This window comes from Anopheles arabiensis, chromosome 2 (genome assembly GCF_016920715.1).
Source record: "Anopheles arabiensis isolate DONGOLA chromosome 2, AaraD3, whole genome shotgun sequence".
Classification (NCBI taxonomy): Eukaryota; Metazoa; Arthropoda; class Insecta; order Diptera; family Culicidae; genus Anopheles; species Anopheles arabiensis.
This window is the reverse complement of record NC_053517.1, coordinates 85,221,006-85,245,206: the sequence shown is the minus strand read 5'-3', so window position 1 is coordinate 85,245,206 and position 24,201 is coordinate 85,221,006. Positions and strand designations below refer to the sequence as shown.

General features: G+C 47.3%; 6 protein-coding genes across 12 annotated transcripts in view; 2 read left to right on the top strand and 4 right to left on the bottom strand.

Moving 5' to 3' along the window:
* Positions 1-12,762, top strand: part of LOC120897592 — a 43,327-nt gene extending 30,565 nt beyond the window's left edge. For all 4 annotated transcript variants that reach the window (XM_040302853.1, XM_040302687.1, XM_040302773.1 and 1 more), the window contains 4 exons: positions 1,503-1,563; positions 4,311-4,382; positions 11,624-11,872; positions 12,223-12,762. In XM_040302853.1, the coding sequence (XP_040158787.1) occupies positions 1,503-1,563; positions 4,311-4,382; positions 11,624-11,872; positions 12,223-12,376 (536 nt within the window). In that variant the 3' untranslated portion in view covers positions 12,377-12,762. The remainder of the gene's footprint in view (positions 1-1,502; positions 1,564-4,310; positions 4,383-11,623; positions 11,873-12,222) is intronic.
* A 700-nt stretch (positions 12,763-13,462) lies between these two features.
* On the bottom strand, positions 13,463-14,206 carry LOC120897887 (protein Asterix). The gene is made up of 3 exons (XM_040303088.1): positions 14,082-14,206; positions 13,881-14,005; positions 13,463-13,804 (listed from the first exon to the last, which is right to left on the bottom strand). The coding sequence occupies exons 2-3, from the start codon at positions 13,999-14,001 to the stop codon at positions 13,596-13,598; spliced, it is 330 nt and encodes a 109-aa protein (XP_040159022.1). The 5' UTR covers positions 14,002-14,005; positions 14,082-14,206; the 3' UTR covers positions 13,463-13,595.
* Positions 14,207-14,489: 283 nt separating this feature from the next.
* On the top strand, positions 14,490-16,169 carry LOC120897437 (ubiquitin thioesterase OTU1). The gene is made up of 3 exons (XM_040302384.1): positions 14,490-15,117; positions 15,210-15,541; positions 15,652-16,169. Exons 1-3 carry the CDS (start codon positions 14,715-14,717, stop codon positions 15,862-15,864), a joined length of 948 nt encoding a protein of 315 aa, XP_040158318.1. The 5' UTR covers positions 14,490-14,714; the 3' UTR covers positions 15,865-16,169.
* On the bottom strand, positions 16,095-17,189 carry LOC120897510 (general transcription factor IIF subunit 2). The gene has a single exon (XM_040302501.1). The coding sequence runs from the start codon at positions 17,048-17,050 to the stop codon at positions 16,232-16,234; it is 819 nt and encodes a 272-aa protein (XP_040158435.1). The 5' UTR covers positions 17,051-17,189; the 3' UTR covers positions 16,095-16,231.
* A 142-nt stretch (positions 17,190-17,331) lies between these two features.
* Positions 17,332-19,125, bottom strand: LOC120897243. 4 transcript variants are annotated; one of them, XM_040301998.1, is made up of 4 exons: positions 18,981-19,125; positions 18,840-18,922; positions 18,525-18,761; positions 17,332-18,447 (listed from the first exon to the last, which is right to left on the bottom strand). In XM_040301998.1, the coding sequence occupies exons 1-4, from the start codon at positions 19,026-19,028 to the stop codon at positions 17,544-17,546; spliced, it is 1,272 nt and encodes a 423-aa protein (XP_040157932.1). In that variant the 5' UTR covers positions 19,029-19,125; the 3' UTR covers positions 17,332-17,543. The 4 variants fall into 4 exon arrangements, with proteins under 4 accessions (XP_040157932.1, XP_040158016.1, XP_040158104.1 ...); XM_040302082.1 differs by having other exon boundaries at positions 18,840-18,934; positions 18,996-19,125; XM_040302170.1 differs by lacking the exon at positions 18,525-18,761.
* A 2,828-nt stretch (positions 19,126-21,953) lies between these two features.
* LOC120897811 lies at positions 21,954-23,698 on the bottom strand. The gene is made up of 2 exons (XM_040302969.1): positions 23,029-23,698; positions 21,954-22,955 (listed from the first exon to the last, which is right to left on the bottom strand). The coding sequence occupies exons 1-2, from the start codon at positions 23,461-23,463 to the stop codon at positions 22,944-22,946; spliced, it is 447 nt and encodes a 148-aa protein (XP_040158903.1). The 5' UTR covers positions 23,464-23,698; the 3' UTR covers positions 21,954-22,943.
* Between the last annotated feature and the right edge of the window lie 503 nt (positions 23,699-24,201).

Below are 24,201 nucleotides of genomic sequence, written 5' to 3'. Positions count from 1 at the left end.
TCTGTTTCACAAGAAATGGAAATAATGCTGCAAATCTGGTTCAAATTGCAGCGTGTCAAAACTTAATTACGCGCTCCGAACGGAGGGGACGGCCGTCGTACTGGAGAGGTTTTCGTTTTTTCGCACTGTTGAGAGATGTAGTGATACATCCTAGTGCTAGAGCGTAGCCGGAGCCTGCCAGCCACGAAAAGCTGGTACGCAGTGCAGGAAACAGGCAGAAAAGAAGCGCTGTTTATTAGTAAACAGTTGCATCTTGCAGGTGACAGGTTGACAGGTTGGCCTAGGTAGAAAGCAGTAGCAGTAAAAGCACAATCGAATTATAAGACCGTCTTAAGACCACATCAAACAAGATCTCGCTTTTCACAGTTTTACAAAAGTTTGCGTAAAAAATAGATTGCTCTTTCAATGAGAAAGTATTATTTTGTTGGCATAGAGGTAGCTCTCCGTTCTATCTTCTTTCGAGTAAAGCTTTTCTTTTGCGTCCCCATTCAGGTACAGGAGGGAGTTTGGCTTTGAAGGACGCTCTTAAGACTTGCGAAGGCAAAGTAACCAATAACATCCATTAAGGGTATTATTTGCTTGCCAAACTAAACTAAATCCATTTGAAATTGTTGAGTTGAATGAGGAAGACCAAAAAACATCGCCTCCCGGTGCGGAGTCGTTGTAAAAATATCGGGTAAAGCAAAACGAGTCCATTTGGCTACGCGAAACGCTTGCAGAGTCAGGAAGTCGAAAAGCACTCAACAATAACACACACACACACATACATATATATAAACCGGACTGAATAAGAAAAAAAATGGAACCACCTTCCCCCCAAAAGCGGACGATCAATTTGTAGCAATGAAACGTTCCCAATTACGGGCTACGTGCGAGAGAGTTAGCCAACGCGTTTGGGAATGCGATTTGCTTTCTTCCCGGTGATGGTTTGTACTACGCGGTTTCACTATTGAAAGGACGTTTTTGTGCGGGCACTTACTTTCGCTCCGTCAAAGGACCAAAGAAGTGTGTGTGTGTGTATGTGTAAGTAGATTTGCGATTCAATTTCCAAAACAACCGGAAGCACAGCGAGGATGTGAGGATCGTTAGTGCAGGCCAGGCGGCGTCGTATGCCGACTTCTATTTTTTTCGCGTCAATTCATCACACAAAGCTGTCAAAAGTTAGGGAAAAAGGCGTAGCATAGAGTAGACGGTAGACTCACAAGAGCACAATTGTACAAATTAATCTAACCGAAAGGAACGATTAATTACATTAATTGGGAATTACAGTTTCAAATGAAGTAAAGTTTGATTCCATGCAGCTCGATGCTTGGTTCGTGAAATACAAACGAGTTTTTGTGTGTATGCTAGGTAGCACTTACTTAATGGAACGATAACTTCCAACCCTCGCGTAGTTCTGCAAACATAACTATAAACCCATAGAATCTACTCTGCTAATACTGTTTCAATAACTGAATGTTTTTTCTTTCTTCTCTTCTCTTCTCATCCGGTTCCTGTTCCAGTGGTCAGTGGCGTCGGGATAGACATAATGGTTCATGGTTACACTGCAGGTGTTTATATAATGTAAGTTGCTTCCTTCCCCGTTCTCCATGAACCCATCCCGGATATTGTGGATGAAAATCCTTCCGCTACCTTTTTGCCTTGCGCTCCCTTAGGAACAGGATCAACGTAACGCAGCATATCACGACCGATTGTTAAGTTTATCTTGCTACCGAAGATACCGTGCGAGTGCTCGGAGCGAGTTTTCATAGCTGACCGTACCAACTGTTCGACTACCATTATTCCAGCATCGCTTTTGCCCAGCTGCATGTGATGCAAGTTTTTAAAACCCAGTAACTCCCGTTCCCCCAACTTTCCTGTTCCGGATTTCTATTGACAGTTACCCACCATCCCTATCTCCCATTGTCGGTAGATTTTGGTCAACACTGTAATTGCTTTCTAACCGATAGGTTTCAGAGAAACAGAGTGTGAGGACGAGAAAGAGAGAGAGAGAGAGAGAGGTTGAGCACGTTCAAGGTCTAACTTGGAAAGGTAATTGCAGTATCCCCCAAAAAACCCTCGCACATGAGGCATTCCCGTAATTGTTTCCCGTTGTTCCCGCTCGTACACCCGGCCCTCTGGGTGTGTTCTTGGACCTTGGTCTGCTGAGGATAATCCTGAGAATGCACAAATGCCGGTGCAACTTCGAGCTGCCCGATAGTATTCACAACGATCCCCGGTGGGAGTTGTGTGTGTCCACTCCAGCGTTCTCTCATCACTAGAGTTGTGTATCGTGTGCTGTAAGTGTGGATACTCAGCAACTCTGCAAACCACCGGTGCCCGATTTTGCCAGGTGGATGCTAGGTGGTGGCAGAATTTCCGAGCCTGGGCCGAACCGAGCGTTGTTAAGCCGTTTCGCACGTTTTGCGATAAGCGCTGCTAATGTTGCCGGCAACACTTTCCAGACCATATTTTAATGCCGTTATCGATTTGGGGTTGTTTTTTTTTTGTTAAAAGGGGAAAAGTGTTTGCATTATGATGCTGATGGGAAACATTATAGCAAACACTTTGCGGTGGAGAGGGATATGGTTCAGTATTTTGTGTTACATCGTAACTCTATTGGTTGTGTTAACTTTTAAAAGGAAGATTTTTTCCAGAATCAGTAGTATCAATACCAATAAGCATACATAAAACATGCCAAATATCGATTGCTTAAATGAGACACTTAATAAGTTTGTAATATTTTTTCTAAGAGTTTCAGAAATAGATTTCGAAAAAAGACTATTAGAGAAATAGATTCCGAACGGAAAAACATAGATTTAGATACCTTTATTAGATATTCTGTTCCCGTGCTACACAATTAGATACTCTAAAAGTTGCGATTTTTAATTAAAATATATTTAATACATTGGTAATGTTGATTAAATTTCCGGCGATCCCTCTAGGACATTTGTATATTTTCATTTTTGTAGTCATTTAACAAAATCAGTAAAAATACAATTTGCTCTGTTAACTGTTAAAATTGAAAGCAAGGCATTATTTGATAGTATATCCTGTACATGATAGCATTAGTACAATAAGTTGCTCTGATAGCCTGTTAGTATATGAGACAGTTCTCACACGGCCGCATGTGATTCGATTCTCATCTGAGTACATGTCTTATAAAAAAGGAGCTTTTTAATCGCTACTGTTGGAGAGTTGAATTCATAAAGAGTATGAGGCCAATCGATGAATCTATAAAATAATGATTCATAAGGAAATAAGAAGAAAAAAGCTTAATAAGTAGTGTTAGCAGTCGCCAGTGTTGTCTTCTTCAATACATGTAATTTTTATATGTTGATTGCTCTATCATGTTCTTGATGCATTTTGTGTAGCGTTAGATTGTACGTTGTTTGTGTTATGATATTGTAATCCACTTTGCTTGAATTGAATCTAAAACAATGAACAACAGATCACAAACCGGCATACATTTTTTAAATAGTACGCAAGCTGTAGCTGCTGCAGTGCGATGCAGTTTGTATGCACCAGTAACTGCATTTTCTATGCATCATTAATTAATTATCAAAGCTTACACGTACATTCCGACACTTCCTACGCACATACCGTCACTCCCTGCATTTGGCCCTTTCCTCCCTCGAACCTTGGCGAGGCATTTGAAGCAAAATACCTCTCTTAATTACACTCCCCATAGCTTGGGGCAGGATTTTCTGTTGTGCTTACAGGGGATGGGAGAATAAAATAACGCACCACACAGCTTAATCACCGTAATGAAATTGACCCTAAAGTAAAAAAAAGGACGAACCAGAACCTAAACATTCTCTCTCACTCTCTTATGCTTACTGTACACGCGTAAGTTCCTCGCTTGGCTACCTGTTTTCGTGCACACGGCAATTCTTCATCATCTCCAATGATAGCATCCGCTGCAGAAGCTGCGTTCAGTGCTAGAACACTGCCACGAAAAACACATCACAGTCTCCAAACAAACTCCGAGTTTCTTTCAGTGAAGCTTGCTTAAGGGCGAAGTTCCCTCTCGGGCAGCAGTAACAAACCCCGATCTATTCATTACAATTCTATTATTTCCCGAGAACCTGCCAAAGGGGAGCTCGCACACACACACACACACGCGAGCCGGCAACGCGAAACCATGCTTCCGGTGTTTCTTCGGTGGTTTTGTTTTGCAGCCCCCGCTTTTGGCGTACTGTACACCTTCCCTTCTCCCTTTTTACTCCTTGTGCAGCACTCCTCTCCCCCTCGCTTCTATTTATTCTATTGCAGCATCATTGTAATGTTTTTTGTCTTTCTCCCTCTATTCTGTGCTTTTCTCGTTTCAGAGTTGCCTCCGTAGTTATATTCTTACTGGAAATCAAATGGCTCTTCACACTGTTCATAGTGCTCTGTACAAAGTAAGTTTTGCAAACAAACAAAAAGAGGGGGGCGTGGTAAGGTGGGAGAGGAGTGGATGGCGGGGTGATCTTGCACTGCTTTCTCATGCGAAAGTTTAAAGAACCAGCCGTCCAGCAGATGGGACTTTGGACAGCGAGCAGGAGAGTTTATAAAGAGGTGCGGGGTGGCTGTGACATACCCACCCCTCCATTTGCTCCACCTGTCCGGCCCGAAAGCGCCGTTTCGTTCCAAAGCAGTGAACCAAAACAAACACACCATAAACGGAGAAATAGAAAAAAGCGAATAGCACTGCATGCAACGGATTGTTTTTTTTTCTTCTTCTCCGGGATAGAAGTTTTACCGGCGGAAGTGCCTTGCCTGTTTCCGCTAGACGAGGCTAGACGACGGAGACGATTTCTTTTGAGTGTTATTTTATCGACCAAGTTGTTGAGTTGATGTGTATATGAAAACAAAACGGGCGACTTTAAAAAGAAGCTATAATAATTATCACTCGTTTTGTGCGCTTATGTGGAGTAGGATAGAGAAGTAAGCGATGTTTTCGAAATGAAGTTGAGTGTGTACTGCTGTTTTCCTTTGTTTGTGGACCAACAAGTGTAGTCAAAAACTCTTCCTATTAGTAAATTATTTTATTCTATGATTAAGATCGGAATGAGCTATGCAACACCATGCAGCAGTACGGATTCCCTGGGAAGCTGATACGGCTGTTGAGGGCCACTATGGACGGGGTGCAGTGCAAGGTGAGAGTGACGAACATGCTTTCGGAATCATTCGAATCTCACCGGGGTCTGAGGCAAGGGGACGGACTCTCCTGTTTGCTGTTTAACATCACTCTGGAAGGTGTCAGGTGAAGCGCGGGCTTCGACATCCGGGGCACGATTTTCATCTGATCTTACCAATTATTTGGCTTCGCGGATGACATCGACATCATCGGACGTACAACTGCGGCGGTGTGCGAAGCGTACACCCGACTGAAACGCGAGGCCGAGAGGATTGGATTGAGGATCAATGCGACAAAAACGAAGTACCTGCTTGCCCGGGGGCTCTGTACGTGATAGAGCTCGACTCGGAAGCAGAGTATCAATTGACGGCGACGATCTCGAGGTGCTAGAGGAGTTCTGCTACCTTGGTACGATCGTAACTTCGGAAAATAACGTAAGGCGCAAAATCCGAAGGCGCATTGTTCAGGGAAGTCGTGCCTACTACGGGCTCCACAAACTCCTGCGATCCAGAAGACTCCAGCAAATGCGCCATATATCGCACACTGATTCGTCCGTTAGTCCTCTACCGGTACGAGTCTTGGACTATGCTAGCGGAGGACGCCAATGCACTCGCCATTTTCAAACGGCGGATGCTAAGGACTATTTTTGGCGGTGTGTGCGAGCAGGGCGTGTGGAGAAGGAGTATGAACCACGGGCTAGCTGAGCTGTTTGGCGGTGCTGATATCCTGACGGTCATCAAAGCCGGAAGGATACGATGGCTGGGGCACGTGATGAGGATGCCGGACTCATGCCCCACGAGGAAGGTGCTCGTCAGTGACCCGTTCGGCACGAGGAGTAGAGGAGCACAGCGAGCTCGTTGGCTGCATCAGGTGGAGTCGAACCTGTCGGAGATCGGATGCAGCCGTCGTTGGAGGGACTGCAGCCCAGGACCGAGTTTCCTGGAAACGGATTGGCCGACCTGGCCATGTCTACTAGACGTACTCGTACATGAGCAGGCCAAGAAGAAGAAGAACAAGTCTGCGATTAAACGACCACGTCTCCCAAGCGGGATTTGAACGCATGCCGTGTGGTGTATGATGTTGCATCTTGTCATTCAACTTAACGATAGCACTACGGAACCGATCACAGTTGTTGGTGTTAGATGATCACAAAAAGCCAGCTGTCGCTAGCTACGTTTTACCCAAACACCGTATATTTCCATTCGTTATTAGTGTATGTAAATTAAATCCAAACTCTCCAGCCTAACTTATGGCCAATAATAATTGAAAAGTACGCACTTCAAATCAATCATTCTGGTGCTAGCATCGTACCTTCGGTTTGGTGCATCGTAATGCTGCAATGCAACACAGCAAAACAATAGCCATTTAGTAGTGTCTATTATTCCACCAGCACACCATCCATTCCAACTCCATGGTGTGTAGTGCAAAGCATGGATGTGTATCCTTCCACTAAATTTAACATAACATTAAATCTGCTCACTCAACTCATCTCTTTTACATGCGGCACACCTCCCTTTCAGGTGTAGGTACGTATGTGTTATGTTGCCTGCCTGTGTTCGAAGCTTTTTCGTAAATCATCCCATCCCTGACTCATCCTCTGCCTCTTCAAAAGGGGTTCAACCCAAAGCAGAGCAGGTTTTACACTTTACTGTTGTTGTGCCGCTTGGTTGTCCCCATGCTCTCTCTCCCGCGGTACGGCGACAATTCGACAACGCATGCCACCGAACGCACCAAGCGGCATAAAACTGCATAAAAAATGTGCACTTACTGTTATTGTGTGTGCACACCAGGAATGCTCGCTTCATGCAGCGGTGATACCAGCGTTTTTGGCCAACGACGTCTCCTTTCCGTGCTTCGCACAGCAAAACAAAGGTCACACCAAAAACGCTCGATCGAAAGGTTGGTTTTGGGGACGGAGTTTGTCTTACTCTTTCCGCGTGCTTTGGGAAAGGTTCCTCGGGCGTGCAACGAATTTTCGGCACGGCACGGTATCTATCTATCACGTCGTGAATGGATCCGGACGCTCTGGAAAGTTTCGCGGGTAGTTAGTAAGGGAAGATTTCATACCGCTATCCCTGCAAGTGGCACCGACATACCAGGGTCGCGTGGGGGTTGGGAGGGATCGTAAATATCATAATCCTTTCATGAACGAACGGGCACATTGGCACATAGCAAATGGGCCATGTGGATGGAAGGAGGAGGAGATCGTGGGTGGTTTTGTAGTTTCCCACCCCAATTTTGCGCGACCGTACAAAACTCCCTCCGTCAAGCGCATATTGTTTTCACCTTCAAAGACTTTCGGGGGGAGAAATCCTTTGCTACCATTTCGGCTCCACGAAACCTGATGCCGTGTGTGGTAAATTGTGCACGTTAATGGCATCGAAAACACTTGACACTGAATAGAGACACACCATGTTAAGTACTAGCTTTGGAAGGTAATTTTCTAAGCGTGACAACCTTTTCCCTAGAACATTTTAGGTTGTTGGTAGCCTGTGAAAGGTTAAACCGAATTCATCTGTTTCTTTGATGACTTTCTAAACAGTTGGCCAATTTTAATACAATTGTTTTGTTTACTTTTAGCGACAAAACAATCACAACCGGAGAGGGTTAAAACCACGATTCAAATTTCATTCCATCCTTCAACGCCCGAGCACGCCGAGCAGGAAGCAGTATGGTTGCAGGGGATGGTCTTACGTGAGCCCGCTCGGCTTACCCAACCAAACTCGTCCTTCCTTTTTGATCCCTATCCGTTGTGATACGTTCCCTACTTTTGGTGGTCTGTGTCCATCAAATTTACACATGACCGCTTCCGGACAAAAAAGGAAAACCAGCCGAACGGAGCCGGAAACGGAGCAAGCATCCCTCGTCGTCGCCCCAATAAAAGCGGAAAAGCGTGTGACGGCCGACCACACACACGAGTCTCCCTCGAAATGTGGTAAAGCGAATTAGGACGTTTGTGTGTGTGTGTGTGTGTTGGCAAACAATGGATAAAACAGGGAAAAACTCTACTTCGCACTCCAATAGTTTCCCGAGTCCCCAAAACACATTATCACCAAGTTGTTGTAGGGATAGTTTGCTCCCGCTACAGTTGTAAGCTATTTTTGGATAAATAATTTAAAAAAATACGGTTATACATACAATGTTTTATGAAATGGGGCCAATTTTCGGCAGAGCTTTTAGATCGTTTGAAATTTGAGCTACTCTATTGGTAAAGCAGTAATTTATGGTGAGATAAATACCGATGCCACCGATGTAAGCGGCAATTCCCATCTCCAATAGGGAGAAAAGCCTTTTGGAGGTCATCCATAAGAAACGTAACAACTTGAAAAATTGTAAGAGTTCTGGTTAATTTTGCTCGATTTCAGGGATTCAAAAATATTTCCAGGAGAATATGTTAATTCCGGGGTGTAGGAAAAGGTATTAAAGTAAAATATTAAATTTTCAGTTGTCCCTGCAATCTATATGGGGCACATAAGGAGAAACTGATTCTAAAACATTACCTGAAGTGAAACTGAATCTAACTGAACCGGTTCCAGGATTAATATCCAGCCCATGGGATATGCTGATATTCATCCCATAATGAACCTTTTTGTGTTTGACACTTTTGCTTTTATTAAAACACTTATTAAACATACGATATAAGTAAAATACATAATGAACAAACACTTTAAACGTATACTGTATGGGCCGCGCACCAGCCGCACCGAGCGCCCCTGCCGAGAGCTCCTGCTCGATCGGCCTTCGTACACACTCTGCCTGTATGGCGCTCGGCACACACTAAGCCTTGCGCTGCTTAGTGTGTGCGACAGTGTGCGTGTAAACTGTCGTCCTCCTGGACGTTGACCGGTGGCAGCGCAACTGCCACGGCAAGTCCAGGGGTCGGCACGGCTGCCCACAACATCTCCCCCTTTTAATACCGAAGGGCTCGAACCGACGCGGGGGTATTCCACTAAGGGAATACCGGCGTGGTGAACCCTTCCGGCCGATGCTGCCAAGATGTGGGGACCCCGATGTTGGCGCGCTGAGCAGCGCTTGCTGCTGCTCTCGGGCCACACCGAGATGGCGCTAACGCGGCGGTGATGCTGCTGCTGTGCCGCTCCCTGGGACGGCGGCGATGGTGTGACGGCGATGATGATGACGATGATGCTAACGATGATGATGATGATGCCGCGATGATGAAGGTGCCGCGATGATGATGATGCCGCGATGATGATGATGATGATGGTGATGATCCTTGCCCCAGGGCAGCAGCGATGTATTTTTTTCCGATGACGGGCGGCAGAGATGAAAATACTCGGGCGGCATGGTTCCTCGCCCTCCTACGATGCTTTGGCTCATCGCCCTTCTTTTGTACTGTGGCTGCAGTCGGGGCGCAATTGGCGACGCCCGTTCGACTGCAGCCGGGACGGCATGCTACCTCGTCCCCTCTAGACACTGTGGCTGTAGCCGAGGCGCAATTGGCGACGCCTGTTCAACTACAGCCAGCGCGAAATATGATTTCGCCCTTCCGGACACTGTGCTGCAGCCAGGGTGACATATGTCCTTACCCATCTGGAAACGGTGGCTGCAGCTGGGGCGGCATGGCACCTCGCCCGTCCGGTTGCTGTGCTGCTACTGCTGCAGCTGGCCGAATGCGTTCGCACCGATGTGGGGCTGCTGTGATGCAGCCGATGCAACCTTTGCGTTGCCGATCCATATTGTGCTGCCGAGGCGGAATGTTACGTCGCCGTGATGAGAGGCAGGGCTCGAGCCGCGGCGGAATTTGTGCCTCGCCGATGATGTGCTGAGCTCGAGCCGGGGCGGTATTGCTCGTCGCCGATGGATCCTTGTTATCACTGCAGCTGGGCGGAATGTGTCCTCGCCCGATGAAACTGGGGGCTGCAGCCTGGATGGAATGACCCTCATCCGATGTTCCAGCAGCAAGGCGGAAAGCTGCCTCGCCTGTGGTGCTGCTGGCGTTGCTGGGGCTGCAGCCCGACGACCTTCCTTGTCGCCAAGAGTGTGTGTTCGGCTGCCCATGTGGTCGCCAATGATGGGACGGCAGCCGGGGGCCTCGGTGTTGGCGGCGGTGGCGGCCCAAGCCGTTCGCGGTGTCCCGCAAGCACGGGGACTGGTGCCAACGCGATGGCCGCTGCGATGATGCAGCAAAAGCGAAATTTGCCCGATCGCGATGGCGTCCGCGGATTCTTGTAGGATCCCTCTTACGCAGGAGGATCCCATCCTCGTCGCCACTTTTGTGTTTGACACTTTTGCTTTTATTAAAACACTTATTAAACATACGATATAAGTAAAATACATAATGAACAAACACTTTAAACGTATACTGTATGGGCCGCGCACCAGCCGCACCGAGCGCCCCTGCCGAGAGCTCCTGCTCGATCGGCCTTTGTACACACTCTGCCTGTATGGCGCTCGGCACACACTAAGCCTTGCGCTGCTTAGTGTGTGCGACAGTGTGCGTGTACACTGTCGTCCTCCTGGACGTTGACCGGTGGCAGCGCAACTGCCACGGCAAGTCCAGGGGTCGGCACGGCTGCCCACAACAAACCTAAAACTGTTCCTTAGCTCACACCATTGCTATAACTGATCCTCAACCTTTACCGATCCAGTAACTTATCCTAAAGCCATACTATTTCAGGAACTGAGTCCGAACCCGTACCGGTCCAACAAGCTTCGAACCCATACTGTACTCAAGAACTGTTTCAAAACACATGTCCTGAATAATAATAATAATAAAAATTGTACCAGTATCTTGCTCGGTCATAGAACGGATCGTGAACCTGTCCCAGTGCAATACAGATTCGACACCGATGCATTATCCGATTCCATAAACAACTATGACTTTGTTTGTAGAGAAGGGAAGAGCAGAAAGCACATATTGATATACGTTGCGTTTTAGTGTTAGAATGTGTTGCTCTTTTCTTCTTCTATTTGGCGTAAATGCCCTATGCGGACATGCCGGTCTGTACAGGCTTTCAAGACATAATTTAGTACCACGCAGCAACTGCTACGGAGGGACGGTCTATTCTAGGCTTGAACCCATGACGGGCATGTTATTGAGTCGTTCAAGTTGACGACTGGACCACGGAACCGCCCCAATGTATAAACGTGACATAATTCATGGATGATCCCTCTTTCTGCCTTCGCTGTACATTACTGGTGCTACGGCCCACGTATATGTCCACTGCACCATAATAGCCATTTATTCAGCACCGTGGTCGATAATGCAATAATTATAAGCAATTACTTGTGTTGGCACTCCTCTTTAAGCTGTTTGCTCAATTTCACGTGAACGCAAATCGTGAAAAGGATCAAATTAATCTATTGCAATAAGCAAATGTCGACAATCATCGATGCCAATGCTGTTCGAATGCAACAATTTTAATGAGTTTTTCTCTAATGAGTATGCAGAGTACGATAAGAATAATTGGGGTGTATATGCTTCCGGTCGTCTCTTTCACTCTCACTCACACATTATTGTTCGTATTAATGCCATGCTTTCTTCCCCGTTTTCCGTTCTAGCAATGATTACTCGTCCGGATGCTACCGGTGCTGGAGCGTCTGCCGGTACTGTGGCGGTTGGCATCTGACCTTTCCGTACGTGGCCTTAGGTATCGCGCTCATCGTGTGGCCCCATCGGCTCTGGCTGAGCCACGTGGCAGGTGGGCTGCTGATAGGGCTGGCCATGCTGCGGTTGCTAACTGTGTGCAAGTTTCGACCGCACGGCAAAGACGACGAGCTGCTGAACCATTGTGATGAGCACGCTGACAAGTGAGTATTGGTTTAAAGGAGAGGAGAGTGGTGGAGCCCGGTTGGCCGGATGTAAATGGATCGAGGCCGTCCCTCCAACCAACAGCAGACGGTTGATGTGTTACATTGTGTAGCAACCTAACATTGTAGTTCTTGTTTCGAGGAACTAAAGGCAAAACTTTTACCCTTCACGCAAGACACACGTGCCCCCGCACGTTCAATCAGCGCGTGTTCGACCGTAACCCAACCGACGCACCTATCCCGATAAACGCAACACATGGGCCGGGGGGACGGAAGGCGACCCATCACTCCAGTTCCAAGAAGTTTATCTAAAAGTTAAACTTCTTTAACTTTTAACTTTCTTTCAACAGGTACGACAACCTATCGGATGTGCTGGTGGACAATTCGATGCCCGAGCCGGGCCACAGCTTGGAGGGCACTAACGGCAGCAGTCAGGGCGCACACGATGACGGCGACGACGACGACGATGACGATGTGGCAATCAATGGGGACGGCGGCATGTGACCGGACGGGCCGGTGCGCCCCAAATCGAAAAGCACCATCCGGAAGTGCATGAATCAAAACTACGAAAAGCTGGACAACGACGAGTGTTGCGACTGCGACGTAATCAAATAGGACACAACGGCACTGTAACTGCTGGGAGGGGGGCGCCGCTTACTCTCCCACATGTTTGTAAATAAAGTTAGCCTAACTGCTTGGGTTTCGCGAATCAGTTTGACCGTTTCTCCCGCTCTTTCCTTTGTGTGGAAGGTTCGGGGAAAGGAAGATGGGGTGGGCGGAGCAGCCGTACGGAATTTAGCCGCTCGAATTAAACTTGTATTTATAACATAGCGTTTAGAAAGTTCGGGTTTCGGAGCAGGCATGATTTAAATAAACATTTAAACTATTAACCGTCGTCTTTGCATGTTGTAGAGGTAGTAGGTTGAGATGAAGGTTATCAATATCACATAACGGAGGTAGTGATGAAGAGGATGTGCTTGTTTGGCTAAAATTTTTGAGCAAAAATGTGACTAAACAAGCGCTGTCGTAAAATTCTATCAAATTTCTTCCATATGCTGCAGGCGCTTATTAGGTAAGCAGATTGAGAAATATTGGATGCAAGAGAAGAATTGGAACCAGTTCCGAGACAGTGTTTAGTGTAAAATTTGAATAGTTGGATTGGCGCAACCCGAATTAATGGTTTCATGCTTGGAATACGTTCCTGCATAAGTTGAAATTCAAACCCAGGGTCGAAATGAGTCTGAGTTGAACTAAGCTCAGTCTCAGCACTGGATTAGGTCACAAAAGGTTTATGACCAACACAACATTTGAATATGAATCAGAACTGAACCGTGTTAAGATATATTGATTCTAAAATTGACCATGAATAGAAATGGAGACATTTTCCAATTCCACGACCACAATAATCAGCCACATGATGGCCGACATCGAGAAACAGCGATTCGTTAATGTCCCCAAGATTATGAACATTTTGCAGTTGTTTTACACAGCCCTGTTCAAATTAAAAACTAAACTAATTTTAACAAAAGCTTACCCGTATTTGCTCTCGTACACATTCGGATTGCCTATTCGAAACGGTGCACAACTTTGTCCACTGTACCACAAGACCGGGATGGTTAATATTATTCAAAAAAGGTGTTGCTTAAATCGATTGTTTCTCTGTGCTTTGGACATACGATTGTGTGTTTTTGTATGTGTGTACCGCTTTCCGCGCCGTCCAAAACTACATCGACTGCCAGGGCGGTGTCATCGGTGTCGGGTTCTGAAGGTACGACATCACGACGGCACTAACGCTGAGCATGAAGGAGGATAGCACCTGTTTGGCATCGTCTGAAATCCGGGAGTTAGCGAAGCTAATGCAGGAACAGTAAAGCGCCAGCCAGGCGCACCATTTCAACTTCATCATGAGACCACACATGGAGAATATCATACCTGTGCAAGGGAGGGAACGTTTGGCATGTATTAGGCAGCAGTCGACTAGAGACAAAGCAACCGAGGCAAAACATACCCAAGATATTCATGTAATCTGGCATTAGATCGTCCCCTACTCCAGCACCCTGGTTGGCCGAGTCGACGGGTTTGTAGCGGTGCACCTTCTCCGGGCGGCGGGGATTGATTAGCAGCGTCATTGTTCTGTGGAAATGGCGAATAAAGAATCTTGTCAGTAAAGGGTACAGCGATAATTTCATTTAGAATTGTGTAGTTTTACCTGAATTGGGATGGAAAATTGTGCTCAATTCGACCAATTGAGAGATATCCGTTCGCCGTGACAGCTGACTGCGAAGTGGCACCAAAATAAAGTGTAAATTTGACGTTTCTTCGTCCGGAGCAGCAATGATAAACAAGTTGAACTTATTTCTTTTTTGTTTTAAAACTAATGACCATACGCTACCTAAATAAGTGCCAGTTAGTAGTTAAAGTCATCATTACAATATAAAATGCTTGACTTACTATTGTATTTTATTTCTAAATAAAACTTTAATTCGTGCTGTCATCCACGCGATTAATCAGTGACAGATAACATGCTGCTAGTTGCTTGCAAAAATGGTCCTCGTTGCTTATTTTCTTGCACGCTTTCCCCCGTATCACTTGCGCAACGTCAAACGTCATTGTTGATTATTTTTAATTTATTTCGGGAAAACAACCAGGAAGAGAGAAAAACAACACTTTAGGAACCATTGGAAAATTAGCGAATCCATCACAGAGAACCATTACATGACACTCGCTGCGTAGCGTGTGGCGCACCATCGAGGCATTCTGCAGCAAAATTTTCCACCTGTGTGGTCCCGTACGCCTTCCACACCAGCAGTGATAGCGCGCTAGCCACCACACCTAACCAGGGATGGGGTTTTCACTGAAGCTCAAAACCAAATCGGGCCAGCAGCACATTGTGAGCAAGCTGGCGGAAACGACGACCGTCGGTGACCTGAAGACGCGGATCGTCGAGCTGACCAACATTCCGGGCGACGCGCTGCACGTCGTGCTTGGGTTTCCCCCGTTCAAACCGCTCGACCTGTCGAACGAAGCGAACCAGGTGCTCGCGTCGGGCATCAGCAATGGCGATACGCTGATCGTGGAGGAAAAGTCGCTGACCGAGGAGGAGCGCAAGCACCTGGAAGCGACGAAGCGGCTGGAGCAGGACGAGAAGCTGGCAAAGGAGCTGGCGGCCCAGGGCACGGAAAGTGGCGGCATACTGCTGAAGTGTGTCGTACCGTCGGATAACTCTTGCCTGTTCACGAGCATAGGTAAGGGAGGAAGGTGGTGGAAGAGATTAGTCGTGTTTGCGCGTCACCCAGCTGTTTGCTTCATTCTCATCGTTTCTCATTCCATTCGCCAGGGTACGTTATCACGGGAAAGGTTGACCCGGACGGTGCTCAGTACATGAGGCAGATAATCGCCAGCACGGTGAACGGCGACAAGCACGAGTACAACGAGGGAATCCTCGGACGGCCGAATGATGAATACTGTGCCTGGATACTGCAGCCCGAATCGTGGGGCGGTGCGATCGAAGTGTCCATCCTGTCCGCGTACTACGGGCTCGAGTTTGACGTGGTCGATATCACGAATGCCATCATCAATCGGTTCGGCGAGGACAAGAACTATGGCATGCGCGGGTTCCTGCTGTTCGACGGCATTCACTACGACCCTCTGTACCTGGAATCAACGAACGTGAGTAAATGCAACTTTGTAAATTCAAAACAAAAACGTTTCTGGGCGCGCAATTCCCTGTGGTTTTGCGTCTTCTGTATCGTTCACCAATCGACCATGCCTCATTTTAGGGTGACGCACCAAAGACGATCTTCCCAATCGAAGACCAATCGGTGTACCAGCAGGCGGAACAGCTAGCCAAGGAAGCCAAATCTGCCCGCCAGTACACGGACGTGAACAAGTTCACCCTCAAGTGCATAGACTGCGACTGCTTCCTCAAGGGCCAGGTGGAGGCGCAACAGCACGCGCAAAAGACGGGCCACGTTAACTTTGGCGAGGTTTAACCTGGGGGGGGGATGCTTCAATCGCCTTTTGTAGCTTCTCTTCCTAAATTGTGACACAAATCTTCGCTCTAGGTTTTCCCCCAACAGGTTGGTGCAATTGTGTATGTCTGGTTTTCGGAATAGTAGAATTGATTTTATCACTCCCCTCTCCTCCCTCGAACTGTCCTCGTCGCGTGACGGGCGCAAACACACACACACACGAATCCACTCAGGTTTGGAAAATGCTCTACTTCTTTTTTAGCCCCATTTTGTTTGTGTATTTATGTTAAATAACCGCGTGAATAAACATCGTGAATCAGTTCGCAGCAGCTTGTCCGGCCGCGTACCCGCGTAAACGCCAGACGGAAAGCGCCATATCACATCCACCTCAGTCGCTATCACTGTCCGACATCGTGTCCTTGGTCGTGTCGTCGTCCTTCTTGTCGTCCTCCTTGTAGTGCCGGTACTCCTTCTTCAGCTCCCACATGTTTTTGTGCGGGTTTTTCATGTTGTAGTCGCACACCTCCTTCAGTATCTCCTTCAGGTAGCTGATCGGTTGCCGCGTAATGCGCACCAGATCCTTAATGTTGTAATACTGGTGCTTCTCGAACGCGTTGAACAGCATGTCGAGCACGGCGTTCTTGTCGTCCCGGCTCTTCTTGCCCTCCGCCTTCTTGCGCTCCCGGTCCTCGATGTTGTGCTTGTGGTCGGAGACGGGCTTGTAGTTGTGCACGATCTTCTCCAGCGACTTCACCTGCCGTGCCGGCTGGGACGCTTTGCGGATCGATTCCAGCTTCATCTTCATGTAGCAGTGGTCGGCGTACGGGCGACACTCCAGCTTCTGCACGATCCGGCCCTCCATGTACTGCTTCTCGCACTCCGGCACCGGATCGTCCCGCGTGGTCGTAACGGCGTGCGAAAACACGCCGAGCGTCTGCTTGGTCACGACCGACACGTCCAGCCGGTGGTCGCGCGGTATCTCCTCGGCCGGATCGATGTTGATGACCGCGTCGGACAGCGTCAGCGACACCTGCGCCTTCTGGCCGACCTGTTTGGAAATCTTGAGCTTGCCCACCTCGATGTTGCCCGGTGCCTTTTCCCACTTGTTGGCAATGTACTTCGGTACCTTCACGAGCCATACACCGCGACCCGCGTTCGACAGGTCGAGCTCCTTGTCGACGCGAATCGCTTCCGCTTCCTTAGACATTGGGACTGCCGGGTGCGGACAAGCGTGCGGAAAACAATGGGAAACCCTCGGGGGAAAAACAAACTGTGTGGAAAACGTATCTGCGTTCTCTGAGGTACCGCGCGCGTCTTCACCTTTTGCTTGCTTCTGTGGTACGTCGTTTGACAGATGTGCGAAACGTGCGACAGTATTGGTGCGAACATCTGGGAGCGCAAGAAGTGTGACAGATCGGTAGTGGAAAAAAGAAAGAACATATTGTTTACAATTTTTTTTCTCTTCGACAGCATGACAACAGCAAGTGGTTCCATGCGAATTAGTTCATTTATTCGTCTTAGCTATGTGGGAAAAATCTCTATCGTCCGAACAAAAATTTAGGCTTTAATTTAAAGAACAGTTTCACATGCCTTGGACACGCAATCGGATGCAATAATCGCAATATTCCGGCGTACGAGGATTTCGAATCATCCGATGGGAACACAACCGCTTTCCTGGTCCTCTCTACCAGCTAACTTCCTCAAACAATCCGGAACACATTTTCCGTCAGCCGGGTAATCAGCGGTCCTAGCACTGCCGGTTCTAACGAATCTCCCCACAACTTCTGCAACAAGCGTTCCGCTTCCTCTGTGGCACTGACATTGCTCGGCTCGTGCATACCAGCTGCCTTGGCCATATCGAGCGTTAGATAAATGACCGCCCTGCCCACCAGTGGCTCCTGCGTGTCACAAATCGTGTGGAATGCTCGAGCTGACCGTGCCGGCACATCCTCAAGATTTCGCACCAGCATTACGCTTCGCTGCCGTAAGGCTTCCTTTTGCTGCGCCACAAACACGCCAAAGTCTTGCTGGATGTCGGACCGCTTGAAGTGTGCGCCGGGCAGCCGGATCGCGTCCGTGTTCCCAAAGTGGCTGGTCGTTACCGCGATCACACTGTCAATGAGCCCGTCCAGTATGCCGGTGGGGCCGTAGTGGAGGAACAGTATGGTTCCGGGTTCAGGATTGTCGACGGTGGTGATGGCACGCCGCACACTAACGTTCAGCATCTGCCACAGGTTTTGATCTACGGTTGGGTAGGTGGTTCCTAGCTTATAGAATGGTTCACCTTCCACCGGTTTGCTTTGTGGCATGAAACAAACGAGGTAGGCAATTATAATAAATATCACAGTACTCCCAACAAGTACAATCCAGGTACTCCCTCCACTGTTCTCCGTTTCCAGCGTTGGTGTAGGTGTCGGCTTTTCCTTCGGGTTTGCTGTGTTAGTTGGTACTTCACTTTCTTGGGGAGCATAGCTTCCTTCCTCGTCATAAGAAGAGTCCTCATCATCCGTGCATTCGCCGGCAGTAGCCGAATCGTTACGCTCGGAAGCAAAAGTAGTCGATAAGTTTTTAATTCCCTCTGAACTATGGATGTTTCCGTTCGTGCTGTAATGGTAAAACAACAGCTTTAGAAACAACTTATCTTCCTTTGGTCACGCCTAACTAGTGCAATATTTACTTACGTCATGTTCGGGCCTGGTGTGCTGGCTCTATCACGATAATTGTTTTTCTGGGTTTTCTTTGAGTTTGCTGGCTTCCTTCGTACTTTTTCCTCTTGGGGAGCATAGCTTCCTTCCTTCTTAAAATAAGCATCCTCATCATCCGTGCATTCGGCGACAGCAGCAGAATTGTTACACTCGGAAGCACAAGTAGACGCAACACTTTTATTTCCCTCTGAACCATTGATGTCTCCGTCTGTGCTGTAATGGCAAACAAATGGGCATTGGAAAGAAGTTCTCTTCCTTTGGCCATGCTTAACCGGTGCATTATTTACTTACGTCATGTTCGGGCCGGTTGTGTTGTCTCTGATCGACACCAGCTGTTCTGGATCGTTCCGCAAGGGAGGGCGCCTCGTTGGACCCTGAAATTGTATCTGTTCAATCGATACGTTAGATAGACGTTATTGGCGATAAGCTTACGTAGGCGAATTGTACCCCGTTCGAAGAACGTGCGTTGTTTGTCGGCATTCTGCACCCCTGTTTCGTCCGCTATCAAAACAAACCCGGCTCTCGAGCAGCGGCTTGAAGTGGCAAATATGTCTTCTCTGCACCACCACCACCACCAACCAAGGTGGATTGTAAAATATCAGGTGGTGGACTCTAGTGCATTTTGACAATTCGTCACTTGACGTAAGGTCCCCAGGATTCAAACTTTGTTTACATTAATTAAATTTGTTCATATAATTTATCTACCCCATTTTTTCGAATAAACATTCTTTAAAAATATATTTTGAACTTTGGGAGTTCTTATTTCTCAGGTCTCGTAGTACAGTCGTCAACTCGTACGACTTAACAACATGCTCGTCATGAGTTCAAGCCCCAAATAGACCGCGCCGCCATACGTAGGACTGACTATCCCGCTATGTGGGGAATCAATTAGTCGCTGAAAGCCAAGCCCACAAGTGGGTAGAGGCAGGCCTTGACCGACATCGGTTGTTGAGCCAAAGAAGAAGAAGAGTTCTTATTTAACATTGAAACATACATTAAAGTGTGTTATTTTGTGTTATTCTGTGAATTTATTCTAGAATTCTTTGTGTTTTCGACATTTTTGATGATAAAAATTAAGAAATTGTAACGACCAAGCGTTTTACGGATGGCGGAAGGTTAATTGGTCGTTTTAATAAGATTTATCACAATTCGGAAGAGCACACAAATAATTATACGCAGAAGTCAGTGGCTTACGTCTGTTCAGTTCAATGTCGCGCCAAGAAGAGAGCTTTATTCTATGACAGTTCATCTAGCACACCGGGTGCTCCAGCGGTCAAGATATAACGCGTTTATACCGCTGCGTTCGGGGTTCGGGTTGAGTGCACAGTGGGCGATATTAGTCCGGACGTTACAGCTCGGCTATCCTGAACAATAAATTGCCCTCAATTTCCTAATCACTGGACTCGGTCCAACGTCGCAACTTATTCGCTTCTAGAACCCCATCGTAGGGTAGTTGTGTGAGTTGACATCCTTCTACATCGCGTACCACGTACCTATCATGGGGCAACACTTTATGGATGACGTAAGGTCCCCTGAATTTAGGATTGAGCTTCTTATTACTACTATCGGTCGTATCAGAGTAACGTATAGCCACTAAGTCACCTTCCTTATAGCACTGCGGTGGTTTGTGCTTTTTGCTAAAGTATTCCTCATTCTTCCGTTGAGACTCTTCTATGTTTTCTAACGCTTTATCCCGAATGGCTTCTAAGTCCCTAGAGGCTCGATCAAATTTCTCATCCAGGTATTCGGCTAACTCGTCTGGAACTTTACCGCGTTGCTCAACACCAAAGAGTAGGACAGAGGGGCAGAAGTTCGTAGATGTGTGGACGGTATTGTTTAAAGCGTATTCGGCTGACCGCAACTTGGATACCCAATCGGTCTGGTCTGGATCATCAGATAGTTTGCTAAGGATAGGACGCAACACACGGTTCACCCGTTCTACCTGTCCATTGGCTTGTGGGGATCCGGTGGCGTTGAGGACATGGCTAATGTTATGCGATTCCAAGAAGTCCTCAAACAAGGTTGAGGTGAAACAAGTAGCACGATCGCTAACAATCCGCCTAGGGCGGCTATAGTAAGACATATATTGGGAAAGGGCAGAACACACTTCCTTCGCATTAGTTGAGGAGGTTGGGTAAAGTTTGGTTAATTTAGTGAAAGCATCGATAACAACAAGTATGTACTTCTTGCGTAAGGGAGAACTAGGGAGCGGACCTAAATGGTCAATATGGATGGTATCGAAGGGTAAGGGTTCTTTAGGGATGCTGTACATATTCCGGGCATTAGTATGATGAGGTGCAGAATAAACAATGCACTTGAGGCAGTTCTTAATGAATTTGTCGATAGTGGGCTTCATGTGGGGGAACCAGTAATGCTGACTGATTTTGCTGAAGGTTTTGTTTATGCCCAGGTGGCCAATTCGCTCGTGAGTGTGTCTAATTACATTGTCGACCATCTCCGAAGGGACATACAATTGAGGTTGACCATCAGGTATGTCGCGATAGACAAGCCCATCTTGAAGTAAGAATCCGTCAACTTCTTCTGATTCTAACCGATGTTTAAGAGCTTCGATAGATGGGTCACGCGTCTGAGCTACTTGAAGCTGGAAGTCAAGGTCAATCTCACCGATGGCACCCACAGCTTCGGTGCGACTCAGTGCGTCGACATGAGGCATAGAAGTGCCTGAGCGATGACAGATGGTATAATCGTAATTTTCCAGAAACAAGGACCACCTGGCAATCTTAGCGGAAGCATTACGGTTCTTAAGGGTCTCGACCAGAGAGTTGCAGTCAGTAACTATCTTAATGGGGAGCCCATGAACATAAGTGTGAAAGCGCTTAAGAGCGTAAATGATGGAAAGAGTTTCAAGCTCATAACTGTGTAACTTGGACTCGTCTTTTGAAGTGGTTTTGGAAAAGTAAGCAACAGGGTGCAACTTATTGTCATCCTGTTTCTGAAGCAGAATAGCGCCAAAACCAAAGGAACTTGCGTCACAGTGTAATTCGGTTTCCCGTTTTGGGTCGAATATGGAAAGGACAGGAGAATGCACAAGTTTGTCACGTAAGGTTTCAAAAGCATGCACACAATTTGAATCGAAGTTAAATACTTCGTCCTTCTGAAGAAGTTTTGTCATAGGTTTAGCGATGCAAGAGAAAGATGGAACAAACCGTCGGAAGTATGAAAACAGACCAAGACAACGTCTGAGCTGCTTTAAATTAGTGGGCATAGGGTAATTAGTAAGTGCTTTAATGTGCCTATCACCAGGCTGAATTCCAGAAAAGTTAGCTTTGTAGCCCAAGTATTCTATTTCTTCATGGACAAATTTGCACTTGTCAAGACGAAGTTCTAAATTATTCTGCTTAATCTTTTCTAATACGGACCGAAGGGTACTGAAGTGAGAGCTAAGGTCGGTAGAAGCGATGATGATGTCATCGAGGTACACTACTATTCTGCCATCATCAATGAATTCCCTTACGATAGAATTAATAAAACGTTGGAATTCGGAAGGGGCGTTACGAAGACCGAATGGCATTTTCAGATATTCAAATTGACCATCTGGGGTCACAAAAGAAGTGTAGGGGATAGACTCCTCACTCATTGGGACTTGATGGAATCCGCTTTTCAAATCCAGCAAACTGAAGAATTTTTTTCCACACAGATGCTCCAAACAAGTTTCGATAAGGGGTAGGGGGTAATTGTCCCGAACTGTAATTTTGTTGAGGGGCCGATAATCCACACACATACGAACCTCGCCACTCTTTTTCCTAACGAGGACAAGCGCAGAAGCATAAGGAGAATTACTGGGCCGGATGATGTTTTCTGCTAACAGTTTATCAACAATTTGCTTAACCTGCTGTCTTTCACCATAAGAGAGTCTTCGCGGCTTAGTAAATATTGGTGTATCATGAGTCAGATTGATTTTCATAGGGTGATTGAGCGGTATAACATCTGAAGTATAGTTGAGGTATGAGTTTTCAACAATAGAATTGACTATTGAACGTTGTTCCAAAGATAGTGTTTTTCCTAAATCCAATTCATTATCGGCTTCAGTCACATCGAGCGCACAAATACTCCTAATAGCATCGTCTAATTTTTCTGGAAGAATCGTATCTACTTTTTTAAGTTCCGTCGATAGAGGTTTAGTAATACATGAAGTTGTAAGAGATGAATACGTAAGAAAAATATTAAGTGAGTTCAGTAAATCGCGACCGATAATGACTGGCCACGCAATTCCAGGTAATATAATAAAAGAGTGTCGAACGGAATGATTCTTAAATCGGATAGTACAATCGATTTTTCCTCGAGAGTAAAGTGGTCCCTTAATCATAGTGCAGTATTCGGTAGCGGAAAGAGGTCCTAGCATCTTAACTGGTACTATCGTGTCGCTAATGAAGCTCACAGGACTTCCTGTGTCGAGAAGGGAACGAACGCAGGGAAGGGTGGTACGCTTAGCAGAAGGGTGGAAAAATGTCAAACTCACCTCTTGATTTGTGGCGAGAGCTTCGTCCGAACTAGTATTGCCCTCGACAGTGGCGTTGGCCCGACGTTCAGGGCAGTTACGGTAGACGTGTCCAGTCTGGAAACAACGAAAACATCCGCCGGGTGGGCGCTTAGGTCGCGGGCACGCGTTCTGAAGGAGTCCGAATCGGGAGCAGTTGAAGCAGCGGATAGGTTCCTGCGATGGGCGGGGCCGTTCCATACAGCTGTTCGTTGTGGCCCGGGCATCAGCGGAAGGGGGCTGGGTGGTGCAAAGATGACGGCAAGATTCGAAAAGTTTCAATTTCTTCCGGAAGTCGTTCATCGTAAGAGGCATGAAATGCAGACTCGACGTAATTGACGGGCTTCCCAAGCCGTCGATGACGATCGGGATCAGTTCTGAATCGGCGATACTGGCTTGGTCTGCGATGCGCTGCATGTCAAACAAGTAGTGCAGGGCGGATTCCTGGGGCCGCAATCGACGGTTACGGAGTTGGCGATAAACAGATTCGGGCGTAGCAACGACGTGAAGATTGTCGATCAACTCTTTCTTCAACTCATCATAAGTTGTTACAACAAGTTCTTTTGCGACGTTAGCGGCTGTGCCGGTGAGGAGCCGAAGGGTGAAGAAAAATTTATCTGCATGGCGCACTCGGTAAAGTGCAAAGAGACGCTCCAAGTCGCGGAACCATCGGATGACATTGGGGTTCTTATCGACGTCGAGTGGCTCGATAAAAGCTTCAAAGTCCTTTACGCAAAGGACGACTGGCTGCGGCGTTTCAAGTTGGTGCACCTTTTGGCGTAATTCAGCTAGCTGCTGCTGCTGTTGCAGCTTCTCAAATTGGGCCTCGATGTCGTCAGGGCCGCGGGGAAGGGCGGCGGCCATACCATGGGCAGAAGGAAGGGCGGAAACGGCATCAGTGGTATTTTGCATCGAAGCGGCAGCGTTCGCAACATTTTCGTGATGCGCAAAATCGTCGTCGCCATTGTAATGTGGAAGGCACAAAATGGCGGCATCTTGGTGGTTTGCACAAGCGGGAGCCGGTGTCGTCGCTGAGGTAGTGGGCGGCGCCGCACGGGGGGAACGAGCGACCGGCTCGTGGAAGGCATAAAGCTGTCGGAATTGTGTGACGGTAGCGGAATCCGGCACGTCGACACCGGTCTCGATAAGCGCCCG

What these genes read in the sequence shown, in the direction of transcription:
- LOC120897887 (XM_040303088.1), bottom strand. Translation starts at nt 14,001, where the DNA reads ATGACGCTGCTAATCAATCCCCGCCGCCCGGAGAAGGTGCACCGCTAC. An exon ending in AGATTACATGAATATCTTGG is followed by an intron (nt 13,805 to 13,880) that starts GTATGTTTTGCC and finishes TCCCTTGCACAG; the next exon opens with GTATGATATTCTCCATGTGT.
- LOC120897437 (XM_040302384.1), top strand. Translation starts at nt 14,715, where the DNA reads ATGGGGTTTTCACTGAAGCTCAAAACCAAATCGGGCCAGCAGCACATT. An exon ending in TTGCCTGTTCACGAGCATAG is followed by an intron (nt 15,118 to 15,209) that starts GTAAGGGAGGAA and finishes TCCATTCGCCAG; the next exon opens with GGTACGTTATCACGGGAAAG. An exon ending in TGTACCTGGAATCAACGAAC is followed by an intron (nt 15,542 to 15,651) that starts GTGAGTAAATGC and finishes GCCTCATTTTAG; the next exon opens with GGTGACGCACCAAAGACGAT.
- LOC120897510 (XM_040302501.1), bottom strand. Translation starts at nt 17,050, where the DNA reads ATGTCTAAGGAAGCGGAAGCGATTCGCGTCGACAAGGAGCTCGACCTG.
- LOC120897243 (XM_040301998.1), bottom strand. Translation starts at nt 19,028, where the DNA reads ATGCCGACAAACAACGCACGTTCTTCGAACGGGGTACAATTCGCCTAC. An exon ending in ACGGGGTACAATTCGCCTAC is followed by an intron (nt 18,923 to 18,980) that starts GTAAGCTTATCG and finishes ATACAATTTCAG; the next exon opens with GGTCCAACGAGGCGCCCTCC. An exon ending in ACACCAGGCCCGAACATGAC is followed by an intron (nt 18,448 to 18,524) that starts GTAAGTAAATAT and finishes TTACCATTACAG; the next exon opens with CACGAACGGAAACATCCATA.
- LOC120897811 (XM_040302969.1), bottom strand. Translation starts at nt 23,463, where the DNA reads ATGCAGCGCATCGCAGACCAAGCCAGTATCGCCGATTCAGAACTGATC.